The sequence below is a fragment of the Mesitornis unicolor genome, unplaced genomic scaffold, assembly GCF_000695765.1.
Source record: "Mesitornis unicolor isolate BGI_N332 unplaced genomic scaffold, ASM69576v1 scaffold12203, whole genome shotgun sequence".
In the NCBI taxonomy this organism is placed as follows: Eukaryota; Metazoa; Chordata; class Aves; order Mesitornithiformes; family Mesitornithidae; genus Mesitornis; species Mesitornis unicolor.
In genome coordinates this window covers 14,091-32,288 of record NW_010176770.1, presented here as the reverse complement: position 1 = coordinate 32,288, position 18,198 = coordinate 14,091, and the positions used below count along the sequence as shown (strand labels likewise).

General features: G+C 37.1%; 1 protein-coding gene across 1 annotated transcript in view; it reads left to right on the top strand.

Annotated features, from left to right (window-relative positions):
* LOC104538580 (regulator of G-protein signaling 7-like) overlaps positions 1-18,198 on the top strand; it is a gene marked incomplete at both ends in the record, with an annotated part of 59,433 nt that overhangs the window by 36,309 nt on the left and 4,926 nt on the right. The window contains one exon of the mRNA XM_010181830.1: positions 11,871-11,977. Coding sequence (XP_010180132.1) covers positions 11,871-11,977 — 107 coding nt within the window. The remainder of the gene's footprint in view (positions 1-11,870; positions 11,978-18,198) is intronic.

The window sequence follows — 18,198 nt, the reverse complement described above, 5'->3', positions numbered from 1 at the left end:
GAACAAGAGTAGAATGCGTCCCATTTATCAGCTTAATAAAAAAAAAAAGCTGATAAAAGTAGTTGATGCTGCCTGCATACATACCATAACCCTCATACTAGTAACACAAGGCACTTTTTTTCATTTGTCTAACAGAAACTGGGGCACATTTTGTTCTGTGAGGCAAACCTCATGAACCTTTGTCAAGTCTAGTGTAAATAACTTTCTAACTTTCTTCTACTGGCTGAATTTGATTTGAGCTTGTCAGGTCCTGTAACATTTAAATGGAATAATCACTTTAATTTCAGATGAATGGAAAGAAAGTAAAACTCAAATCCTACTTGGGAGTAGAAAATGTCAAAATTTACAGAGACTGCTTTAGTTTCAATAGTATTAATGTTTTGATACACAAGCAAAATAAAAATGTATGGGTCAGTTTTCCTTTAGTTATGTGTATCATGGGTGGCACTTACCTGTGGGTGGTAGTCAGTGGGCTTTTAGCCACTGCTGGGGTTTCAGGACTGCAATGGTAAATGTTCACATGCATGAGTTATTTTATTTGCCCAAAGCATTTAGATAGGTTTTGGAAATGGTGAACAGAGGTATATTGCCTGTAATTCAATTGTGTCAGGATAAATCAGATTTAATGGATTTCATGGTTTTGAATTGAAGCTTTTTCCAGTTTTGTGTAATCTGTGTAGGCTGCATGTGTTGGGAGTATCTCCCAAGAGCACACAGAGCAGCAGGGCCAGCCTGGAGTGAGCTCCCACTCTACACACGTGCCAGCACAGTTTAAGCAGCCCTGTTTCCATGTAGTCCTGACGGTGAGTACCAGGTCCCTAGGTTGGCCAGTTTATTTTCCCTCTTGCAGATAGCTGGTAGGCTGCATCAGTGCTCATTTCCAATGTCCTTTCAAGGAGCAGTCATTTCTTTAAAAATAGGATTATGGCAGCTGGTTAAAAATGAACAGTTTTTTACACTGCAGGAAAGCAATGGAGTTTGTGACGGGTAAAGATGCAAAGAGTTCATGCTATCAGCAACTAATCGCTTCCTTTACATAGGCAGATAGGTCAAACTGTTGCAACCTGTTACATCATACTAAGCATGTCTAAATAAAAATCCTCCTCTCTGGTTGCCTTAAGGTGACATTATTTTACAAGATACTATATAAAATAGTTCATGTTTTTTCATCAAAGTAATTAGTACACCATGCTTGTAAATAGTAGGATTTCTGTATAGTACAACATCGTAAGCTCTGAAAATCCCTTTAGAAACCACTTAATAAAGTGAAATATATTATCTTAATATGTAATAGGTTATATTAGCCAAGTACAAAATAGATCAGGTGTAGATACCTAATCCTATTTATCATTAAAGTACTTTTATTAACCTTTGAATTACCTATAAATAATTTAATTAATTCTATTTGTTTAATTTATAAATGGGTGCCCATAATGAAGTAATAGGTAAGGATCACAAGAATAGCATTGGTTGCCTTCTAGCATAGTTTGCTGTATAACTGTAAGAATAAAGTGCTATTATTGCTGTTGGTATGCAAAACCAGATCTGTTCTGTAACACTTGTTTCTGTGACCAACCTGTTTGCTATTGTCAATAGCATACTAATTCCGAATAGATCTCTTTTGGTTTTAAGTATGCTTTGAGCAGCCTAATCTGGTGAGAGGTGTTCCTGTCCATGGCAGGGAAATGAAACTGGATCATCTTTAAGGTCCTTTAAGGTCTCTTCCAACCCAAACCATTCTGATTCTATGATTCGACTATAACTTGTGTGTCAGACACATTTCCTATATAAAACAGAACTCTGTTGATGTTTGCCTACTTATGGACAAAACCAAACCTTCAAATGAGTTTTTAAATTTCATTTTTCTTAATGCTAGCCCTGATTCCATGGCGATGTCTTCAAAGCTGTTTATTTTTAATAAGAAATAATACATGCCTTTAATATTAAAGTCTCCAAATTCTACTCAGAGTTATTTCAGTGGGAAGTGTAATACTTTCACATGACATCCACTCCTTTCTCCTTTGTTTAAATCATTCAGATGAAATTCCAACCCCACAGAAGGCTGGAGGATTTCTCATTAACTCCAAAAGAAACAAGATTCAACTAGATACCTTTTAAAATAAGATTAGGTGTAACATGGCCTATAAAAAAAACATGGCCTTTTATAAAAAGTGTCTGTTGGCCAGTTAGACTTTAAAAACGGAAATAAACCAATGATCAGCATTTTCTTTGCAATTTAGTAGGCATTATGGTCTTTATTTCACTGAGATGTTCAAAGTCTTATGGCATGAAGAGTAAGAAGTACTGAATAGAATACAAAACACTGATAAGAAAAATAAGTCTGAAGAGGCCTGCTCAGATAAAAAGTTAATGCTAAAACTATTACCAGATCCACATAATAGAAGCTGAAAAAATCAGTGAATATTAATTTCAAGTAATTTCACTGGAAAGAATTTCAGATCCTCTGTCGCACCAATTGAAGGAATGTATTTCATCATTTCACAAAACAAATTCGACTATAAGAAATCTAAATTACACAATTGAAATTTTTACCCATGAAGTTACCTCGAAGTACAAAGCTTCATCATAGAGCTATACATAAGATGAACTATTCATAACTGATACTGGCTTCTCCCCAATGATTTATAAAGTCTGGAAAGCTTTATAATCAGTTTTTAGAATCAAATCCCAAATCGGGCAATTTTTGTTCTTTAGTTTTTATTGAAAATTCTCCACTTTGTTCGTCTGAGGAACTGGTGTTGCCAAACTGGGATATCAGATACGAATTCTTTTTTAAGAATACTATCCATTCCCCATCTTGTCTGTTTGCATTGTAACTCTCCATGCTACTAGCTGCCACTTTTTGATTATTCAGCATGGTCAGAGACTATTATGTTAGTAACATACTACTGTCTTTGTTAGTAACAATAAAACATCTTTCTTGACTTAGCTAAGGACAAAAGTACAGCTGAAGAATCATAGAAAAGGTATGCTTTTTTAGGGAGAACTGATAACTTTTAGAAATAAGGCTTATTAATTAATTGCATAAATTAAATTATAATGATGATCCTAATAAAATATTTGATCTTAGTTTTACTAAAGTCACTAGGAATTTTTTGTGCTTTTCTTACTGTTTGACAGGCTTCTTCTCAACCTTTGGGATTGTACTGTTTTGGAGGTTTAAGAGGAAGAACATTTACTAATTCCCAATTCATATTGGCATAATTAATTAAAGGCGGCTAAATAATTGTCTAGAGACTTCATTAGCTTTCTGCTGCCTTATTTCCCAGAGAACTGTGTTATATAGTAATGGAAAGTGCAAGTAGGTGGAAGTGAGATTTTAAATCTGGACAATTTAATTGAATAAATGTAGTTGAAACCCAATTCCATCTTGCCAACAGCTGCTGCAGTTATTTATAGTCACATAAACAAAATTATTTTGATATTTACATGTTGTATGTAGTGTTTGATGTCTGGAAAGTTAATGTAAGGCTTTCTCTTTATTTTGTTACTAATTGTCCTTAGTCCTTGTTTTCAGTTTTCCCATAGCATGTGTAGAGAAATACTGCGGTCCACACAGGAACATAGTGATGGTTTTAAGATTAATTGAACTGCTGGGTGCTCTAGTTACTGTGCAAAGGACATTGCTTGCCATTTTGTCTTGGGTGGTTTAATGTTTCCTAGACACTGTCATTTTTCAATATTCCCTCTTTATCTCCTCTCCTCTCTCTTCTCTTCTCTCCTCTCTCTCGTCTCCTCTCTCCAACATTCTCTCTCTAATTTTTCTCCTTTCTTCTAATGTCACTTATTGCATTCAGTCACCTACTCAAATCTCACTATTATTCAGGATTTCCATTGTTTGTGTGGCAGGGTGGGTGACAAGAGCCATGTCTACTATGATTTTGTAGTTGCAAGACCTCGTTTTGGCTTCAGAATGTTTGGATCCACAAAGTATAAAATATCTAGTGACAATAGAATCTAATTTTTATAGGCGCTAAAAATGAAGCGTAATTATCTACACTCTTCTGTAGATTATTTAGGATGATACTGAATATTTGAGGATCTACTAAACACAGCTACAATGGTCACCCCCCTTCAGTGTGATAAGTGATCTACTGTGCCTTGCCTTTATTCCTGTCTTTCTACCTGTTTCTTTTTCCATGACTTTCTATCCCAGATCCACTTAATTCCTTTAGAAAACATGTCACCATGTCAAGAACCCCCTGAAAATCCAAGAAAATATCTTAACCAGATTTTCATGACCTTATGTGTTCACTAATTCCACATAGGAACACTCACAGAGTTGTAAGACATTGCATCCACCAACAAAAATAGTGTTGAGTCTTCTTTTTATATCACTTTTATCTTTATTTTCATCCATTCCACCCTTTATTATAATTCCTATCGTGTTGTCTGTGTGGGTATCATCTATTTTATTAATCTCTTTTTCTCATATTTCCCCTGGACGTCTTTCTAAAACCTGAGGACACATTTTCCGTCTTTTTTTCCTTCAGTGCTGAGGGTGATTTAAATGGTAAATTGCATGCTATGGCTAACAGTTCAGCAATTTAATATTTGACTTGCCTTAAAACACAGAGTGACCATTATGTTGACCCATCTAGATGCTTTTGTTCATTTTATCAATTTATTTTAAAGCCTTTGATAGTTTTTGCTGCTGCTGTTGTCATCAGTGCTATCTCTTCCTTCTACATTTAGATTCTGCCACTAGAGAAGAAATAGGTCATTCACTGAGACCTCTTTTTGTGGAGAAAAAAAAGAAGCCCTTATGAAAGGGTTTTCATTGAGCTATTTTTGCTAGTTAGTGTCAGTCAGTATTTCTGTATTTTTAATAGCAGAGTATATCTGGCTAAACTGACAGTTCTCTATAATTATCCGTATAAGTCTTGCATGATGGGGAGAAGTGAGCACTGAGCGGGGGGTCAGTTTATGACAGTAGGGACATATGATGGAATAAAATGGAGTTTTGCAGCATCTGGAAAATTTACTCTCTCATCCTTCATTTTGATGTGAACAGTGAAATATATTTTACTTGCCAGTCAAAGAAATGAATTATAAGTAATGGATGAAAAGAACTCTCTAAAAGTGATCCTGTTTGTAATAACTGCTTTGGTTTTGGCATATATGCCTCCCAGATAAATGTATCTGATCACATGGGGAATTGCATACCTATATTATTTCCTGGAAAGCTACGCCCACACTCTTTGTTTTTACCTTGCCTGAGCTTGGATGGTATTTTTCCCTGATGTGTATCTCAATGACATCAATTTACTTATAAAGCTTTTAACTCCTGCTGGACTTTAAAAGCACAGCATTCTTCCCATTGAAAGAGATTATTTTCAACAATTTGTGCTTTCTGTTTGCTGGAGTTACGAGAATTTTTATAAAGTGGGTTGTATTCTTCTTTACTCGGTTGAGTGCAGTGGAAGAGACAGTTATTTTTCTGGGTGCTATTGCTGCATGTTCTTTATTTTATCTGAACTGCCTGGCCACCAGTGGGTGTTCTGTGATTATGATATCAATGCATGACAATGATACAAAATTAATGCTTGGTGTAGTAGCAATTGATATCAAAACAGACTAAAAATGTGTCATGATTCATCTTAACCAGCAGTAGTCATAGCAAGAGTATAGTGCTACCTATTGCTTATCCTCACCCAGCTTCAGAAACTCTACGTTAGCTGACAGACCTCTGATTCAACAATATTATCTTCTGTAGTTCCTTCAGGAACAAATATTCTGTGCACTGAAAAAGCCAGTGCCCACTCTTGCTATTTGCTATCCACAGATCCAAGTGGTACATTGGTCACACCAGTTATTCATGTACCCTGAATCTGCCAAGCCTCGGACATGGGGATCCTCCTTTGAAACCCCACCCCAGACATATACACATGCACAAATTTGTGAGTGTCATGTGCTGTGGAGAACGTATCAGTTAGTTCCCCACTGCACGTTTGCAGCCAAACAAATTGAAGACACATCTGCAGAGCCAGCCATTGGAGGAAAAGAAAGTAGGAAGATCTGATGTGCTAGCAGCAACTGGCAAGGAGTATAAAAGAAAACCTGAAATAACAGCATAATGTTTCTACTATTAAGTAGAAGTGGACTGTGTCCAATATTTTGGATCTTCTACTGACACTTGAAATTGTGGAACAAGATTTCATCTGAGAGACTTCTCAAAAGTATGGTGTTTGCAGTAATGGGTGTTTTTTGGTAGATTTTTTTTATTTTGTCTTTAGCTGATTTCATCAAAAGAGTTCACAAATGACTATATATTAGCACAGAATTTCATATTGGAGGGAGGAATAAGTGAAGTGCTAGGAAATATCTTATGAAGACAAGTTCAGACTATCATTAGGGGAAATAAGACATGCAGTTTTTGATTTTCTGCATTTTGCCCTGAAGAAGCTTGGGAATCAAAGCTCAAACTAAAATCTTGCAGTTTCAGAGGAAGTGCCAGTGGGAAAAACAGGAAACTGGTACTTCAAAGGAGTCTGGATTTCATACTTCTATAATTTCAATTTAAAGAGACAAGATATATCAGTAATGAAATAAAAAAAGTCTGTGATTTCTGTAAAAAATAAAATAAAAAAATTCAAGGATAATAATAGTGAAATTAGAAGAAATTATTTATAAAGGCTGCGTAAAGAGCTAAATTCCTCCACTGGAAGGCCTGATGGCTGGTGCGATATTTGTAGGTACTTTAAAAAATTGAGGAGAGAGATAACAGGGAAAGTAAAAGCAATTTTAAACACATTCAGGTCTCTTTTCGTCACCGCATGCTGAATGAACTTGTTATCTAGTGTCCAAATTATGCCATGTGCCATTTTCCATGGTAGTTAGGTCTACCCAATGTGTCCAGCTTGATTGGACTTCTTCCACCCAGTATGGCAAAGAAAGAAACCAGGCAAGATAGTTCTATGATCCCTTCACTGATTTACCCTCCATGAAATGGTTCTTACTGAGTGCTGCTCCCTTTGCAAAATCCATCCTTCAGATGGGACAAAAAGGAAAGGTTTATAGTGACGTGGGTGTTCAAGAACTTTTTTGGCTGCTTTATTTTCCCCTCTTTAAATGCCACAGTCAGGCCCAAAGAGCAAGTCTCTCCTACGTGTTGTGTGAGCATGAGAAGTGGGTTGTATTTTATTATTTTAGCTTCAAGTTAATCCTTTGCAGCTTGTGTTCACACTGGCAAGGAGTGAGGTGAGAGTAAGTGATAATGTCTTGGCATTTGACACTTAAAATGAATGTGTGCTTGTGAAGTTCTGACTCATTAATTCTTTTTCCAGGCAGCCATGTGGCTTAGGAATATACTTCAGTACTGTGATGGATTTTAAATTAGACAAATAACCTGGATTAGCAAACACTTTATTGTTTGATGGAAAGGGAGGCTTTCATTTGTTTGAGATTTTTGTATTGAAAAGTGTATGACAAACTTGCAAGTTTGTGTTTTTCACTGTCACTTACATCATATGGCAAAATGGGACTTAGGGACACAAAATGTCCCAAACCACGTTTTCTGTAGGAAATCTATCTTCAATACTGAGATGCACAGAAGAACATAAGACAGACTCTGAAAGATGCCATTTTGTAGTAGAGCAGGATTGAGAAACACTGTTTTCCTTTCCTCAGTCCCTCAGAGCTACTTCAGGTGTTGTGAGACTGATTATAATGGTATGACACTCTAAATTTAGTGTTTTATGGACTTCAGAGTAAAGTTGGATATAGAGACCACATCACCTGAAGCCCTGACATGTATAAGAAAATGTGGAATCTACATGAATCACTGAAAATACATTCTTTAAAGGATTTCAAAGTACATAAACATGTTTATTCCACAGAAAAATGAGGAACATCTATCCTTTTTTGTCCCTTTCTGTGGATGTTATCATAAGAAACAAGTTGTTCTACTGATATGGTCATACCCTAACATTTAAGATGAATGAACTATCACCAATCCATGTGATAGCTATTACAATAAGGAAAAAATTACACTATGTTTAAAAAGAAAATAAACTGAAAACTCAACAACCAGGGTATATTTTTCATTCTTTAGATTTCATCAGGTCTACATTGTCCCAAAGCATGGAAAATGTCTGACTCTCTTGTATAATAAAGTATATTAAATGAAACTAGCATTTAATCCATCAAGATCACTCTCCTTGTAATGGCACAGCAGATGGCTGGGCAATATTACTTCTCACAAAAATGATTGCTAATCAATGTACATGTGTTGTTCACTTCACCCACTCAGCTAAATAAACAGCAGAGTGAACCATGGAATTTTAATATTGTTCTGAGCTTTTAGCCCACCAATAGCATACACACTCAGAATCAAAACTACACCCACAGCAACACTTTGAATTTATATAAAATATTTCATATCCTGTTGAGATGCACCAGGCTCATAAAGATGTATTTCTGTCTTTCACCTGAGATATTTCTTTTCCATTAGCTGTTATAACTTGCAAATCCTTCAGTACACTGTCACTTTTTAGCTATGAAAATTTAAAACAGTGGATTGGGTAAATTTATTTCTTGAGTATGCAGTTCCAGTTTTCAGCAGTATCAGTGCTAGGAAATATTCCTGGAACCTTGCTTCAGATAATGGATGTCTCCAAAGCAAGTAGTCAAGAACAAAGGAAGCCAAAGTCTACTCTCTTCTACCAGATACACCTCCGTGAGCTTTGTCCCCTTCAGATTTTTTGCGTTACATTTCTGGCTGCAGTTTTTATTCATTGTATAGCAGTTGACTGCGATTTGAATTACGCCTTCTCAGTAAGGCTATCTGGGTGTAACTGAGAACATAGCTTACATTGCATATTCTTCCACACGGTGGCTGAAGATTGGGAAATAACAGTTATGTAGATATCACATTTCTGTGTGCATCGGTATACACTTGCCATCTAAAAAACCAGTGTTTTCTTGCTTTCAGTCTATGTTCTGTCAATTTTTTGAATTTGTATTTTACTCTTTCTCCCTGGCAACCCTTTTATTTAAGAGTATTTTTTCATGATTCCCCCCTCCCTGCCCCACGATAAAAGGGTATTCAGAAGCTGTCTGAACTGAGCTCCGAGGCATGCAGGCATTTAGGACCAGTCTGCAGCAGGCTACATTTCACTTTTGAAGCTCATGGTTTTGTTTCCTAAATTCTACTGTTCTGCTTCGTTGGCTTCTTATGGTATTTACTTTTCAGTCTAATTTTAGCAAATTAAGATGTATGTCGAAGTGTTGCCTCTGTTGCATCTGTAATATGCTGGGCAACTTATTGCTTGGAGATTAGAAATCTTCCAAGAGCTGATTTTTCTTTCCGTGCAAAAGTTCTCCTGCTGCGCAGGGAGCAACAGTGTTAGTTCTCCACCAGTCTGGTGTGAGGCAGGGTTATGGTTTTGTGGATGTTATTCACGAGTAACAATTTTGTGGATGTTGTTCAACTGTTTGAGCCATATTTGGTTTATAGGTTATTCAGTCTCTGTGTGAAGATTATCGATAGTGCAATTGCCCCATTTTGGGGTGATACTAATGGAGAATATTTTAGACTTTCAAGTGAATGCCTTTATTCTTGTACCATGCATGGTTCTTTTCCTTTTCTTTTTTTAAAATTCTTTTAGTAAGCATATACTGCTCACATTTCCAGGTGTGAGCTACAGTGAATCTTAGGTTGTTATTAGAAAGGTATATTTGTGCATTTATATTTATGCAATGCTAGAATAAGTTGTTGGATTGATAGCCAAAAAAAGTGAAAGTTGTCTATTTGCTGAAGGAAAAAAGAAGTATGTGTCCCTATTAACTCTTGATGGTTAAAGAGTCAGAAAGATACCTTAACACTGAGTTAGTGTAGATTCATCCTACCTGAATGAGTTTGGTTTTGTACTCAGCCCTTGTGAGGCCTCACCTCAAGTATTGTGTACAGTTCTGGGACCCTCACTTCAAGAAGGATATTGAGATGCTGGAGTGGGTCCAGAGGAGAGCAATGAGGCTGGTGAATGGACTAGAGGGCAAGTCTTATAACAAGAGGCTAAGGAAGCTGGGGTTGTTTAGCCTGGAGAAGAGGAGACTCAGGGGGGACCTTATAACTCTCTGCAACTACCTGAAGGGAGGTTGTAGTCAGGTGAGGGTCGGGCTCTTCTCCAAGGCAACTAGTGAAAAGACAAGAGGGCATAGCCTGAAGCTGCGCCAGGGGAGGTTTAGGCTGGATATTAGAAAGTACTTTTTCATAGAGAGGGTGATCAGGCATTGGAATGGACTGCCCAGGGAGATGGTGGAATCACCATCCCTGGAGGTGTTTAAGAAAAGGCTGGATGTGGCACTTAGTGCCGTGGTCTAGCCGATGTGGTAGTGTTAGGGCATAGGTTGGACTTGATGATCTCAGAGGTGTTTTCCAGCCTCAATAATTCTGTGATTCTGTGAGAGTAAAACCACCTTTGTCTCCATACATAACTGAAGAAGAGATATAGGCTTCTATTGGGAATGATTCAGATCTTAAATAGCCTTAATTGCCTTCTGGGGAAGGCCAGGTCAATCTTTCCATTTATTTTTTTTTCTATAGAGAACTAGTAATGACTACATAATTCTGTATATGACTCAGCGGTTAGTGAGAGAAATATAAACTCTTACTCCTACTGCAACCAACCTTGCCAGAATTATAGGCTGCTTTGGTAGGAGCTTTCAAATAATTTCTTCTCCAATTGTCTCTATCCCTGTTTTCTTCTTCTTGTTGCACTTATCCTTAACCCACCTAGAGTCACAGAGGACCCCAGGAGAACTCTAATCCAACCCCTTGCTCAAAGCAGGGTCAACTATGAGGGCAAACATGTTGCCCAGGACTTTTAACCATTCAGGTCATGGAACCCTCCAAGGATGCAGTTTGCACAGGCTCTCTGGTCAACTTACTCTGTTGCTTGGCTGAAGTCAGAACCATCCTTGGTTTAGTTTATTACCATTATATTTTTATTTTTTTAAATTGCTATGGAACTCCATAAAGATCTTGGCTCCATCATTTTGTAATCTCCTTTTAGGTATTGGAATGGTGCTGCTAGACATCCCCAAAACCTTCCCTTTTTCAGTCTAAGCAAGCCCAGCTCCCCCAGCTTCTCTTTACAGGGTGTGTTCTCCAGCCCCACCCATCTTGGTGACCTGCCACCTGACTCAATCAAGTTTTTTGATGTCTGTCTTGTAATGGAGTGGACATATTATTCCCAACTGGCTATAGTAGTCCAGATGTGGTCTAAAGATTGGTAGGTGAAGGGAAATAATGTGAGCTCCTGTGCTTTTGAAAAGTGTTACAATTCAGAATCCAAGAAGAACATGAAACAAATCTGTAACCTATTTAGTTTCTGCTAAATCTGACTAGGTATCCCTGCTCGAGCATGGGGGCTGGATCTGATGACCACCCGACGTCTCTTCCAACCTCAACCATTCTGTGATCCTTTATTATTTTCACAGTAGTGAGAAGCTTTTAAGGAAATCTCTGTCCTTTACTGTGATATAGTGAGAAAGATATCATGCAATTGTAATCAACTTTTAACATCATGTAATCTGAGACTGTTCTGAAGAGGAAAAGCAGGCTGTTTTCAGCTTCAAAACAAGCAAGCGAACATTGCAGTAGCTGCCTCCTAATGCTGATGTAAGTAGTGGAACTGCAGCTACAAATGAGACATCTAATACCCATTTGTTAAGGAAAGTGGTGTTTTGGTTGCATCACTATATTACATAGAAAAGGACAGTGATTTCATGATGGCAGAACCTTGACTTAGGGTTCATTTGCACGAGATAAGGTGAATCTGAACAAGAAAAGTGCTGGAAAGTAGTTGGGTTTTTTTTGATTTATCTTTCTTTTGTTCTTCAAACAGTGGAAGCTCTACATTTGGGAACACTGATGGCAGCACATGGTTATTTCTTTCCAATCTCAGACCACGTTCTAACACTGAAGGATGATGGCACCTTTTATCGATTCCAGGTTAGTGCTTTCAGTATGTTTTTGACTTACGCGAAAGGAGGCTTGTATTAAAAGCTTTATACAAAGGTTCATGGGAAATTTCAGCACCACTTTGTCTCATCTGTAACTTAGTAAGTAGTGACAATTCTCCTCAAAGTAAAAAATGGTAGAAGGATTTTATTTAGAAATTAAGTCACTAAAGATGATAGTGACCGTTCTGATCCCTGGAAAAAGTGCAATAATGCTAAGTATGGGAGTATATCTCATGAAATAAATTAATCTAGTGTTTTGGAAATATATTAAAGGAAATAATCTTATTGAGTCTTATTCCTAACATAGTCTTAATTTGGAAAGGGGTATGTATTTTACTTATTAAGCCTTTAACAGAAATCTGATTAAAAAATGAAGGGTAATATTTATGTTTTCTTATGTGATGATTTCCTTGTTGGTAAAAGAATAGTATGGAAGTAACGTGTATTCCTCAAACAAGTACAAACATGTTTCTACATTGATCTGTCAGTCCTGTTGCATACAACAAACATGCAGATGCTTCAGAACAAGGTAGATGTATATGTATGTGTATATATACTTATACCTATACGTATATTATTCAGATGTCAACATAGTTGTATTCTATTGTATTAGATTTCAAACTTAGGGCTTGTGGAGCAGAAGTGTTGATTTTGTAATAATGAATAGCAGGCTAGAACTTCACACAGAAATACCACCTATGGCTTGAGGCAAATATGATTGCACAGCACTTGATTATGTATTCTAGAAAATGAATTAACTTTGTCTTGTGCCACCTTTGACAATTGTGGTTGTGTTCTCTATTGCTCTTCCTATTAGGTGGTGTTCATGACAGGTATCGCTAACAGCTGCTCGAAGATCGTCTCTAGATATTTGTTGCTTTGAAATGATATGATGATTACCACTATGAAATCGATTATATGAATACCATAGTTTGATAATACTGCTCTGTTATTGCTAACGGTGTTGAATATTCACAGAAAATTAATATCTGGTAAAATAAAATCTATTGTCTTCAAGATATTTAAGTGTAAGCTTTGTCTTAAACATTGTTTAAATAAGAAACCATCAAGAATAAAATGAAGCTGAGATTGTAATCTTTAAAATTTGGAAGAGAACTGTGATCCACTGAAGAAAAATTATTGTCTCAAACATTGTACTAGATTAATTGCTGTACAGTTTTTGGCTTGAGTTTATAGGCCCACATAAAGAGAAAGGTTAATAGTATTTGATCTAAACCAAAATCTTAGAGCTGATATAATTAAATATGTACGACATAGTCTGGCAAGAAAGAGACTTATTTTTGCAAATGTGGTGAACACAATGAGCAGTTACCACAAGCCTCCTCTGCCAGATCCACTGTTCCCTTTGATTCTGCAGAGAGTATTTGAAGGAAAAGGTTTCCTTATGGTGCTTCATCCTCAGTGTTCAGTATAAAGAAGAAAGGAGTGGCACATGGGTGAAGGGGCTTACTGCTGAGGGAAAAGTGCTGTTGTGGTAAGGAGGTAAATGAAAAGCGGAGAGAAATCATGAAGTGGTTGAGGCTCCAGTTCTTGTCTTGTCTTTGCATAAGCAGTGGCCAGAAGAACAAAATATCTGAGGAATTAATTTTGCAGAGAACGGGATTTATTTATAGGAGCACTGGCCATTGAATTCTGCACAGCTGCTGACCTGCTGCTAGCTGAAACATAGGAAATGAGCACCTCTATTAGCATGAGAATTTGGTTGGAGGAAAGTATAGATAAGAATTAGCTGCACTGTGAACTGAGAGTACTGCAGCTATCCTGTCATAGGCTTTTCTCAGAGAAGTCTACAGCCTACAGGTTTGGACATGAAGCTTTTGTGAGGGTTGACTGTAAAATAGTATCAGCCGACTTATGTAAGTTAAGGATTTGACACCTGTTTGACATATGCATATGAAATAATTTCCTTTACACATATGCAGTATTTTGGCTGTTTTCTGCTCTGTGACAACTTTTGCGTTACTATTCCTGTGCTAATGATGTTAAAACAATGCAATTTTAGCTGTTAATATATAGCATGAGAAAAAATTTGTAGTGGTGTCATACTGGTAACAGCAAAATTTATGTCATTACAATTCCACATTCCCCACTATAATAAGGCTAATACAAAATCTGTTAATGAAGCTGTTAAATTGGAAGATGAAGACAACATACTCGATGGGGAGAAGAGTTTGACTGTGAATGTGTGAATTTTGCACTAGAATAGTCGTTCAGGTGCTTAGGATATAGAACGCTTTGAGTATTGGACAGGATTCACAAATTTCTGGATATTTTAAGAGAAAGAGAAAAACATGCACCTGCCAGCACTGATAAGTTCAGAAGCCATCTCTGCAGGGACGTCTCTGTCTGCAAGACAAAGACCTGACCTACAAGAACCAGACTAACTACAGTAATGTTCTCCATGCACTTCAGTTTTGTTTTCCAAAGGGTGATGTGTTACCTCGTGACAGTAAAATTACTTCCAGTTTGTTTTAAACAACCTTCTGTTGTATAGAAACAGCTGAAAGCAGTGGAGATTGTGCTTAATTTGTGCAAATGCTCTTTTAAAGGCAAAATTATACTTTTTCTGTTATTACTCTTGCTTTCAGGAGAGCTTTAAAATGGTAGTTGTATCTGCTTTTTCAAATAATGTGGATTTAGAAATAAAAAAAACCACATCAGAATCATTCATTGACCTACTCAGGTGTAATTAGGTTCGTTTATGTACTAAAAATTTAATTGAAAGGTGATGGATCTAAATATTAATTACCTTAATCAGAAAGAGGAAATTTCTTTTTAGTCTCAACAGGGCAAAGCAGAAAATTCAGGGACAGTGATACTTTCTAAACCATCCTGCATTTTCCTGGTAATTTAAGCCTGGGGTTAAAGAAGGAGCTGAATACCTGCTAAGCAACTTCCTCTACCTGAGAGCAAATAGGAATGAGAGGCACAATAAGAACAAGAGGCACCTTAGAAAGCAGATCTTGCTGGGGCCAGGAGTTACTCACTGTGACCTTTGACCCATGTCCACACAAGTGATAATAAGTCCGTCCTGTTGAGGAATGCCTGACTCACCCACTCAGCTGCTAAACTTCTTTAATAATAGAATCAGAGAATTATTAAGGTTGGAAAAGACCTCTAAGATCATCAAGTCCAACTGTCAACCCAACACCTCCATGCCCACTAAACCATGTCCTGAAGTGCTCCATTTACACATTTTTTGAATCCCTCCAGGGATGGTGACTCCACCACTTCCCTGTGTGGCCCCTTCCAATACTTGACCACTCTTTCAGTAAAGAAATTTTTCCCAATATCCAATCTAACCCTCCCCTGGCACAATGTGAGGACATTTTCTCTCATCCTATTTCTTGTTGCTTGACAGAAGAGACCACCACCTACCTCACTACAACCTCTTTTCCATAGTCTCCCGGGGAAAGATGTGGTGATTTCTTCTACAAGTTGCACGTACATACTAAATATCAGAATGTTCATAGTGAAAAATAATGTTTCCTGCTGTCTTTTGTCTTTGAACAAACTCCTAGGATACTTGAGGCTAGTGATAATTACACTCCATTTTTTAATGAGATTAATTCGTAATTTAACATAAATTAATTTTCAGAGATGAAGTTTAGGTTCTGCTGTTTTGTAATTTTTAAGCTACAAGTCTTAAATAGCTGAGAAAAAGTGCAAAAATAGGAACAGATCCTTGTGAAAGCAAGAGTCTGGTGAAGATAGCAGCAAAACTCATGGATTTTAACAAGATAAAGATTTCACCTGTGATATCTTTTCCTGTTCTGCCACTGGGAACACTTTCTTGACAAATGCATTTAACCTCTCTGGCCTTCCTTTCCCATGCCTGAATTGGGGATAAAAATATATAGCAATCTCCGCAAGGGTCTTGAAATATCTTTACTGCAAAGTAACGTAGAGCATGAAGTGTGGTGGATCTTTGTGTCTCAGGTGGAATTACATTTTTTCTCACATCTTTTTGAGTTAGCCTTAGTTATCTCTTGGCTCAGTCCTGGGCCAGCCTCTGGCCATTTTGGGTATTGAGGCTGTGGCTGAACATTACAGCTCTCAAGCCACTGCTCAAAGCCTTGCTGGATTATCTACTGTGCCTTAAAGGAAGGATTTTACTGGAAGACAGATTTTAGAAATAAAAAGAAGCAGGTTATCTTATCCAGCATTTGGCAGATTTTTTTTGGCAACTGCAGGTGCAAAGACTAATTTATTGTCTCTTCAGCTCAGGCTCAGCATATACAGGTTCTGTTTAGGTTTCAAAGGGAGAAAAATAATTTCAAATCCATTTGTCTTTTTGACTGCCCTATTAGTGCCTTTTTTTTTTTTTTTAACTTTCTACTCAGACACAATTTCCCCTCACTGCTTTCCATGCTCATTCCCTTTCCAGGTTAGAAAAGAGGAGTCACAGAGCCAAAATCTTTATTGTTTCCATCTTTCTCAACCTATTTTTCAATAATTCTGAGCTAATTGTGGAGCACTACTTGATGGCATCCCTCCTCTATGGGCTTGGCAGTGCTAGACCAGCAAGACTATTTCCTTTATCAGGAGATCATTTGAGTGTAAAACTGAATGCCCATGAATTATGCTATCCATCATGTAAGGCATTTGAGATTCTGTGTAACTATTTTTTGACAAAGACTTGATTTTTGCTGCTTGTAAAGACTCCCTGTTGCCCGTGAGAATAATGACTGTAACATGCAAAGGAAGGTTTATGAGTGATTTGAATATTCCTCCCCCATCCCAGAAATTAGATTTTAAAAGATATCATGGAGTAGAGCAGCTTCAGAAACAACAATTCTTTTCTTATTGCTATCAACAAGGGGTGGCTGAAAGATGCTTAATGGTTTCCCTCCTCAGTAACACAGCTTAATGCATAGAAATTAATCATGTTTTATAAAAGCATGAGCAACCTGATTTTTACAAGTGGCTGTTTCATTAGCTTACATATTATTATTGATTAATTTTACGGTAGGGCTAAAGTAGGTTTGTTTTATCACAGGATAGCTCACGATGCATAGCAGCCATTGCCACCAATTTGTTAAGTGCAGAATATGTGCTATATTACAGGATTTTGTTTTGTATGACTTTATTAACAGGAGGATTATGGATTTCTTTGGTTAGGTTTACCTAATTATATTCATCTACAGTGTGAGAGAAACAGTATGTGTTTGTGTGTGCAAAACCAGTCTTCTGTCAATGGCATAAAGACCCTTGTGTCAGCCTGTTTTGTTCTGAATGCTTAAATGGCTCTGCGACCACGTGTGCACTGCTAGGTAAGCCTTATTTCTCTAGCTGCTGACTTCTACTGGCTGCTTATTCAAATTACAGATACAATTAAACAAAATGCTTTAAAAGTATACAGATAAAAACTGGCAGCGTTATTTCTGCCTGGGCTGATAAACAGTACTTGTCTTTCCCCAAGCAGTTCTGCCACCCACTTTCCTTCCGGCTATAGTGGGACGTCATGGCAAAATGACAAATGTTCCCTGTTTAATACTTGTTCATGATGAACTGCTTCACATTTCCTTCTGAGGGAAATTAAAATTCCTAAGTATGATAATTCCTTCAGGTTTTCTACATTTCACAAAAAAAACCCTTGGTATTTCATAATCTTCTTTTTGAAAATAGTACTGTTGAGGTACAACATGTTATGCCACATCCATAACTCTCCTAGGGAAAATCTTCACTTATATAGAGATTCTAGATCATGAAAGAAGGCACGCAAGCCATATAATATTTGTGCTATAGGAATAAGTGATATGGTAAGGGATGTTACAATTCTTCTATGGTGTACTTGGAATATGTGAGTTATAAGAAATAGTTAAACCAAGCTTTGTTTGCATAGTCCAGGTATAGAGAAAGTCATTTACATGGGCATAGTGTCTTTGCATTGCTGTGAGAGTCTTTTAATAGATCAGATGAGAGCAGGCAGCTTTGTCCATTTTATACACTCCCTATTCTCATTTCTGACCTTATTCCCTGAGACTAGGGATCTTCTTATCAGACTCTTCTTACTTCCTAATCTTTCCTTGCTGAACAAGACAAATCTTCCCCTAGTCTTCATGTATAGCCTCTCTAGCATATTCTTCTAAGTGATTATTAAATATCTAGACTGTGAAATTGCGTGGATACTTTTGGAATGGAAGTGGAAAGATGTAAACTCAGCACATACGGTGAAACTATTTGTAA